Raw genomic sequence first — 9,646 nt, 5'->3', positions numbered from 1 at the left:
TCTTCTTTTCTTTTTAAGTAGGCTCCACACCCAGGTGGAGCCCAACATGGGGCTTGAACTCATGACCCTGAGATCAAGACCTGAGCTGAGATCAAGAGTCAGGCACTTAACCCACTGAACCACCAAGATGCCCCTCAGTTACATTATTCTTTTTCTTTATCATGAAGTCTGTCTGCCATTATAATGGCAGAATGTGAAGAATTGAGGAATTAAAGATGTGTTGCATAATGTTATACATAAAGAGATGAGCTATGAACAGATCTACTCTGACTGCCAGTGCTAGGACAAAAACAAGTAAGGCATACATTTCATTGGGAAGAGACTGGCTTGAAGAATTATGTTCTGTTTTGTTAATCCAACTGCAGTAATCCGGCTATGCTTGCTAACCACTGAACATATGATTCTTCTAATTAAAGTTATACTTTTGTATGATAAACTAAATAATGCATTTCCATCCCTAATTACTAGAATATAAAGGTTTGTGGTGAGAGATAGTTCCTTTTGTCTGGAATTCTTCTCAGAAATATCATATGATGTGATGCTTTTGAATTGAAGCATATCAAACTGAAAGAAATGTGAACTTTTTTGGATGGCTTCAGCCCTAAACAGTCTCCAGTAATCTCAGCTACTTCATCCTGCTTCCCCAGCTGTGCTGTAGATATTAACAATTCTTTTTAAAGTGATTCCTGACATTAACTGTTTGTTGGTGCACTGAGGTGTTTCTTTCTCCTTTGTCTTTTTTTTTTTTTTAAAATAATATTAATTGTCTTTTTTGGTCTCTAATAGTAAAATATGCTCTTTCTTCTTCTGAACTCGGCATTTTCAGAAACTATAATAGGAAGATGGTGAAGATGTTTCAAAGGAGCCCTTTCTTTAGCACTTATGGTAGCTTAGTATGTACATGACTTTTGTCCTGGTTGTGAGGAACAAGTAAAAAATTCCATCTATGTCTAACATCTGGGTCAGACAACTTACCTAAAATTCTCAGCAATGCCATCAGAATTCAACAGAATTCAAATCTGCTTGCCTCGCGAACTTTTATAACAGTTTCTGCATCCCTAGAGTTGGAAATTCCTGTTACCCCTCAGGATTTCATAAACTCGGGCAATAGGTAACCAGACAATTAAAGAAAATTGTTTGTTGACAAATGGGGTATTGTTTAATAATGGAGAATTCTTTTTTTGAGACTACAATTCCCTGGTGAAAATGTAATCAGTCATAATCTGCATCCTCATTTTCTTTTGATTTGTGTAGAAGCTAAACTAGACATATATGTGCACATATATTATGTATGTAAATATATGTTAATATACCTATAGCTGCATATTAAATCATATTTGTTTAATAATATGATATTTTCCTTAAATGTTGAATACCTTTCTTTTGTTCTTCAAAATCCATTCTCTATCCTTTGAACCTCCTCTTTGGTCCAGGATACTCAGCTATATTAACTGCATCAGCGGGATCCTTTGTGCTCTACTTAATGGGTTTAGCCAGTGGTTGTCATTGGTGCGGAAGAGATTGAGGTATGAGTGTTTTTCTCAGGTCTACTTTCTTGCAAAGATGCCACAGCTGATTGCCTCCCTGGACTTACCATGTGATTCATTTTGAAGCTCTCCCTCCATTGCTTATGACTTCTGTGTCTTCAGGCAACTTCAAAAATAGAAAAGAGGGCCACCTGGGTGGCTCAGTCAGTTAAGTTTCTGCCTTTGGTTCAGATCATAATCTCAGGGTCCCAGGATCGAGCCCCTTGTTGGGATCCCTGCTCCATGGGGAGCCTGCTTCTCCCTCTGCCCCTCTTCCTTTTGCTAATGCTCTTTCTCTATTTCAAATAAATAAAAGAAAATCTTAAAAAAATAAAAAAAAAAAGGTTATAGTTCTCAGAAGTTACAACACTATCTCTATACCACACACATTTCTATGTAATAATCTCTTTTTAAACCTTCCCCAAACTAATCAACTTGTTGGCTATCTTTTACTTGCCAGATACTGATCTTAGAAGTAGTATGAGTTGATGATCCAAATGGGATTGGATTGTTTATATGGGACAATGGGACAATGGAACAATGGGGAATGGGAAATGGGACAATGGGACAATGGCTATCTATTGCATCCACTGGCCTCAAAGTTACTTAAATGATCACCAGTGGCTTTATGGAATGAAGGACAGGTGGGCAGGAAAGCATTTTTTTTTTTTCTTGACACAGAGGTATGCAATAAATATCCTGTGATGATTTGGTGTCTGTTAAATTTAAACCTGGACTATCTGACTTAAACAAACAGGCAGTCAGAAAGCCATATTTCAGTGGATAATCTTCAAGATAAGATGGAAGGAATTACCCAGGTTGCCATAACTGGGTGGTAACCAAATATTTTGTTCAGATGTTTATGGCAATGTCTCATGGATTAGGGTGTTCTTAAAATGTGAGGTAGATGGGAAACCAACCAAGGTGATATTTTTCTTGAAAAGAGAAACATTTTATTTTTACTTGGATAAAAACTAGGTCAGGATGTTCTGGTAGGGCTTTCTGCCTACTTATATAATTATATTACTGCTTCTTATATAATTCTTTGACCAAAGCTAGTGTTACAGCCATTGAAAACATAGACTTATGGTGAGCCAATACCCTTTGAGGAGGGACCTTGAAACTTAGCCAAGGTATATATTGTACATCTTCCTCCAAGCCTTCTTGTGGATGGCTTGCTGCCATTTATGAGGGTAATTCCATGTTAGGAAAATGGAAGTACCCAGATAATCTGTGGGTTATTAGATACTGGTTCTGAACTGACACTAATCTACAGAGATGGAAAACACTAGAGGTATATACTTGTCAGTGAGGGTAATGGGAACAATGTAAAAGATTATTTTGGCCTGAATGCATCTTTCAACAGGTCCAATGGGACCAGGTATATAGCCAATCATTATTACCCAGACCCAGAAATAATACTGTAGATATATAGAGCCATACACAGACTGGAACAAGATCCTCATTTTAATTCTCCCTATGACCCGTGGAATGAGGGTTATTAGGTTCAAGCAAAAGGTGATATTGCTCTGGTGAGTCAGTAAACAAAATCTCTACCTGGAGGAAGTTCAGAGATTAGTGTTTCCATCAAAGACTCAAAGAGACAAGGGTGGGAATCCCAATTCATCACGTTTAACTCATTTCTTTGGAGGGAAAGGGATTGAGGATCTACAAAGTGGAAATCATGAAAGACCACATTTTTACAGATGGACATGCTCTGTGAATCTGTCAGCCTCTTTCTCCGTATATACACACAGCCTCTTTCTCCTCTTCTTTTCATGCTCAACAGGCCCTTGTACAAATGGCTACAGTAACTGGAATGGGCCCAACAACATGATTTTCTTCACCAAGACTAATTTCAGTACTTCCACTGTTAGGTATCCCAAATGCCAACAACAGTGATCACAGCTGTGCCTCTGCTATACCATCATTTTCTGGGAATATTGGTGAACCACTTGGAAAGCAGGGTGATTAGATTACACTACTTCTTAACCGACAGAACCACTCAGGCACCCAGATGGTACTACTTCTTACTAATCTAAAATTACAGAGCTAATGACTTTCTTTCCAGGAATAATCACATTTTGGTAGATTTATTTGGTTTACATACCCATTTTCCTACCTGTTTATCTTGCCAGCTCCTGCAGATGTAGACTTACCTAATGCCTTTTTCATGAACATGGTATCCCACCAAGCATCATCTCTAAGAAGAAATATATTAGATGGCAAGGGAATAGTAACTATCTTCTCCAATTCATAGAAATGATTGGTTTTACTTTTTGCTCTATCATTCTAAAGTGATTCTATAGTAGTTCTTTGTACACACATTTGAAGTGTGATTGGCCTGATCAAATCGTGGAAGGACTGAATGAAAACTCATTCATGGTTGTTGAGGTGTCCTCTAAGTCTGCTGCATGCTTTAAAACAGCAGCCAATGTATGGTTCCATCTTGCTTTATCAAGAATATACATGTCTATGAACCAAGAGGATGAGTTGACATAGCCCCTGTGGTGGCCAGGAAAATGAGCCTTTTCAAAGATCCAAGAACAGGAATGTTATTGTGCAAAGGTCCTAGCTATTGATCTCTGAAATACATTTCCCCATTTGTATCAAGGTCATGCTTCCCACAGACTGCTCCCAGCTAATGACTGAGAACAACAGGGATACCAAGGCAGGACTATCCCTCTTAGGCACTGGATTAATGGCTAATTTTGGCTCAAGTACCCACCTTGCTGAACTTACCATAAACTGAACAATGGCCTAGGATGCTTTTGCCCATCCTTCCTTCCCTCTCTTCTTCACTTGTGCTCAGACTTTCCTCATGATTGAGTGGTACTTCTTGCTTCTTCTGGCTCTCTCTCCACTTTATCTTATAGAGACACAACAGTTTCCCCTAATAAAATTCTTGAACTTTTAATTCTACCTTAGTGGGTTCTTCTTGGAGGACCCTGGCTACTACAGCCCATTACATCAAATAGCCCATGAAAATTTAATTTCCCTACCCATAACCTTATACTCAGTTTATTCGGAATCTATGTGCACAAAGGTGGAATTCCCCAAATGAATGCCCTCAATGCTCTAATTGGAATCTGAGACATACATATTTACAACACACATACTGAGACAACATACATACTGAGACAGTATGTATACCATGTTGGGCTCCTCATGAATTGATCATGAATTGACAGTCGTCACTCCACTGGGCAGGGTGATTGACCTCAATCACCAGCGAGGAATTAGTAAGTGCTACAAAATGAGATCAAGAATTATGTTTGGATCCCAGGGGATTGAACACTATATTTCACAGTATCTCCTTGGTTTTCTGTTTGAAAAGTACTGCAACCAAATAAAACAAGATGATCAAAGACTCAGACCTAATAATAAGAAAATATGGACAGTTTATCAGGTAATTCTGATCTGAGGTATTGAGAAAGAGTGAATGAACCAGAGTAATACAAGAGGAAGGTAGAGAGTGACTTTTAAAAAATGTTTAATTTAGTAAAACTTGTATATCAAAACAGTACAACTTAGAAACAACTTTCTTTCAAACTTCCAACTTCATTTGTGATTTGAGTAAATTCTCTTAGAAATTTATAGTGTAATTAATTATAAGTTAATATGGGAGAGTCTTTTGCGTGCTTCACAACCATAAACTGCAGGTGAAGCATTACCAACTGTAATTAAAAAACTTACTGCCAAGCTTACACTTAAACATACACTATAACCTTTTCTAAAACATCAGTGCCACAAATTTAATTAAAATTGCGTACGTTACATCTTCTAAGATTATTTTTAGCTGTACTTTATGTTCTCACTAGGGCCTTAGTAAGTTATTTATACTTGATTCTGGAGTTGAGATCTAAATACCTAAAATAGTATGCCTCTCCACTTTGGCCAGTGAAAGTTACAGTCTCTGGGTAGATGTTAATAATTATTTGGAAAACAGGACTTGATTGTTTCTCCTAAAAGGATTAAAATAGGAGTTCTCAATAAGTAGTTTGAGCATCTTTCTTACAGTAAAAATCAGATTTTATGACATTAGGATGTTTTAAGAAGGGTCATTTCTACTTTTTGTAACTGATGTGTCCCTCTGGAATGATGTATTTTCTAGTTTCACTTAAGCAACATTAAACACCTGATTTTCTGCTGCTATGGTACACCAATTAGATCTGTTCACATTACTTAAAAAGAATATATTTTATAGGAATTTTACTCTTATTAGTGGGAAATAGAGAACTTTTAGAAAATGAGAGTCTGAGTTGGCATGAATAGAACCGTTTGAGAACCCTGTCTAAATAAAATATTTTGGAATTAGACTGTTGTGCTCTGTCTCTATTGGGGTACTGTGTGTTACAACTAGTACTGATTTTATACCGTGGATTTATTTTATGGGATAATATGTGCTTTTGCTGGTGCTGATGGGTCTTTCCTGGTCTGCACGGAGTTCCTTTATTTTGGAGGACTACTTGCTTGAATTTCACTTTCTTATTTGTTTACCATTGCTTTTACCAGTAAAACGTACTTATATTTTATTGATATAAATTACATTTATATTGCCTCATTTTAGAAATCAAAACTAAATGCAACTCATCATATTTATACTTTTGTTTTATCACCACCTGTGTGTATCACCTATATAAATTTTTCTCTTTTGAGCAATGGGTAGTTAGTCATAGACTTTTTTTCTCAAATTGTTTCATTTCATTTTGGTTATTATTCTTTATCCTAATAATCATGTTTTAATGCTCAGATTGTCCAGTTTGGATGTAGAAGCCCCTGCAACTTCACCTTTATAAAATAAAAGAGGAACTCTGGTAGTTACACAGTGATTTATAAAAATCATATCTACATAAACTTGACTGATTTTTCCTTAATTGAAGGACAATATGTTAGAAAAATAGATTGGGGAAATCATGCTTGTTGATCCTAGTTGCACCAAGTCATTTTATGGGTGCTGTTGGACTTCATGCTAATGCTTCTGGGGGCTAGCTGCATATAAAAATGCTAAGAAATCCTTTTAAGAGAATAGAAATCATTTCAACCAATTATTTTTCATAAGAAAATACTAAAACTTAATTCAGCCTATTCGTTCCTAGTTTTTAGGAAATAACCATATAGATACTATTCTGTCTATATCAATCAGCTGTAAATATTCTCATGCTAGAGGAGTGGGCTGTTCTGTCACGTTATGAAGGTAGAGAAGAGTTTTTGGTTTTAAGCTTTTTATTTGTTTTTAATCTAGAGTAACATGAAATTCAATACAAATTCTCTTAAATTTTGTATTTAAATTCTATCTCCTCAATTGCTCTAATCTTCTCTTAGGTCTCTTAAATTGTCATGTATCAGGAGTGCAGACACTTTAAGTGACATTGAAAGAATTGTTAATCATGATGGGACACAATGGCACCTCTTTTTGAAACAGAATACCTGACCAAAAATTGTCATTGCATTTCCTTAGAAGGAGAGAATCTTGAATTATTTAATGAGTTTATTCAGGGCCTCTTTCACATCCTTATTCCTCAGACTATAGATCATGGGATTCAACATAGGGAACACCACAGTGTAAAATGTAGAAACTATTTTGTCCCTGTCCAAAGAATAGCTCGATCTGGGACGAGAGTAGATGTAGAGAATGGAGCCATAGTACAAGGTGACAGAGACCAGGTGGGAGGAACATGTGGAGAAGGCCTTGAGGCGGCCTTCGGTGGAGCGGATCCTCATGATGGTGGCAATGATGAACAGGTAGGAAGAGAGGATGAGCACTGTGGGGATGATGACATTGGAAGCCAGGATGAAGTATAGTATAGTCTGATAGCCATCTTTCCTGCCACAAGCCAACTTTACCAGGGGAGGCAAATCACAGAAAAAGTCATCAATGACATTGCCACTACAGAAATTCAAGGCAAAAGTTGTTTTGGTGATGATGGAAGAGTTAATAAAGCCACCAAGGTATGAGGATGCTACCAAAAACGCACATAGCTTTAAAGACATAGCCTGAGAATAAAGCAGTGGTTTTGAGATGGCCATATAGCGGTCATAAGCCATGGCGGCCAACAGGTAACATTCACTATAGGCCAACCCAGCAGAGAAGAAGAACTGACATACACAGCCAGCAAAGGAGATGCTTTTGTCTTCAGAGATACAGGTCACCAAAATCTTTGGAGTGTAGACAGAGGAATACCAAAGATCCAGAAAGGACAGATTCCCAATGAAGAAATACATTGCTGTGTGCAGCCGGGAGTCATTACAGATCAACAACATGAGGGTGGCATTTGCTATCAGAGTCAAGGAGTACACGCTAAGGAATACCACGAACAGGACCAACTGCATCACCGGGTCTGTCGTGAAGCCCACCAAGATGAACTCAGTCACCGTATGGTTGCTTCTCTCCATGGCTCACCTAAGAGGAGAGAAAATGAGATTTCAGCTTTTATCATTGTGCTGAATAAATAGAATATATGCTAAATAAAAACAATTATATAAACTGGAGTTTGATTTTTTATTTTTTAACTCCTGATAATTTTTCTTCCCTGGATTCCAGACTGACAAGTTCAAATCCCTACTTAACATCTCTTACAGGAGATCGACTGGGCATTTCAAGAAGAAACTGAGTTCCAACCATTCTTCCTCAACCTGCTTTTCTCTCAGGCTTCTCCGCTGCAGTAAATGGAAAATTTCCAGTTTAGGGGAAATCATTGACTCTTCTTGACTCCTCTCTGACTTTGACATTGTAACTGACTCATCAACAACATCTTGATTACACCTTCACAATATATCCAGAACCTGACCAGTGTTTCCCAGCTCCAGTGGTTCTGCCCTACACTAAAACCACTGTGATTTCCCATGGGTGCTATCACAGAGTTTCTGAGGGTCTCCCAGCTTCCTCCCTCATTATATCCTAAGCCCAGCTGGGTCTCTGAACAAGTTGGGCAGAGTGATCCTGTTAAAAGACAGTTAGATCATGTTATTCTTCTGCCTCACACTCCAGTGACTTCTCAACTTATTCAGAGTAAGCCAAAGTCCTTACAAAGATGGTCAAGCTTATTCCCTCTCAGCTTCTGATTCCTACTATCCATTCCAGCGATGCCACCCTCTTTTCAATTCTTAGAATAGACAGGGGATGCTCTGTGCCTTTGGAGTTGCTTCTCCCTATGGCCAGGATGCTCTTCCTTGAGTATCTTTATAGCAAACTCTCTCACATTTTCAAGTCTCAATTGCCTTGTCAGGTGTTCCCGATCACAATATTGGAAACTCCTTCCCTGGCATTTCTTATAGCCCTTTTCTGCTTTATCATTCTTCCTAGCATTGCTCATTCTCTAATATTATATATATCCCACTAATTTAACATATTTTCTTTTCTTTTCACTAAGTGTTCTTATAAAAAAAAAGAAAAGAAAAGAAACAACATATCTCCAAAAGAGTCCTTTGATCTCTGGGACAACAGAGATTTAATTATAGTCTCAACCTAACCCAGGAATGTGACCTTTTAATAGTCAGTGTGAAATGTCCTGATCAACACTAATGAGGTCCTCTGCATGATAAAAAACCCTGTTTTCCCCAATAAGATGTAAAGGATTTTTTTTTTCTTTTGATAATTTCCTTGCTCCACGCTCTTTCTTACACAAATGTTCCATTCCATAGAGTTCCCAATCCCTCTGCTTCTTGATTCATGAATCACCTGAGAAAGCCAACAAGGTCTTCAACTTTACTGGATTGAATTTTGTTTCTCAACATTGCACCTTTTCCCTTCTGCTTCTGATGGAAGACATAGACCAGTTCAATGTCTATTTTATCTTAATTGTAGGTTATTATGAGATTTTGTGGGCTATTTGTTTTAAAGGAGTCAGTTAATACAAAGTAAGAAGAACTATGCAACTGGGTGAAATCTTTGAAAACATGGATCCTGAGAACCACGAGCGCTTTCCTATGAGAAACACTGAAAACTCCTGGACTCAACGTTCAATTTAATATCTTCTAACTTGATTATTCTCCGATTGTCATAATTATCCCAGAATTTTGTTATTTATAAAAATAGTAGTGAACAATTTTGAATACTTTCCTCTGAGCTAAGCGTTGTTGTTAGTGTTGCACATGCATTCTTTTATTCTTTGTCACAA

General features: G+C 37.5%; 1 protein-coding gene across 1 annotated transcript; it reads right to left on the bottom strand.

Annotated features, from left to right (window-relative positions):
* Nucleotides 1-7,004: 7,004 nt before the first annotated feature.
* LOC308351159 (olfactory receptor 9G19-like) lies at nt 7,005-7,922 on the bottom strand (the record flags this gene model as incomplete). Its single annotated transcript, XM_080816625.1, has 1 exon — nt 7,005-7,922. The coding sequence occupies one exon, from the start codon at nt 7,920-7,922 to the stop codon at nt 7,005-7,007; it is 918 nt and encodes a 305-aa protein (XP_080672751.1).
* Between the last annotated feature and the right edge of the window lie 1,724 nt (nt 7,923-9,646).

This window comes from Martes martes, assembly GCF_963455335.1.
Source record: "Martes martes genome assembly, chromosome: 10".
NCBI classification, from domain to species: domain Eukaryota; kingdom Metazoa; phylum Chordata; class Mammalia; order Carnivora; family Mustelidae; genus Martes; species Martes martes.
Note: the sequence above shows the minus strand (reverse complement) of the source record. Positions and strands in the feature narration are given on the sequence as shown.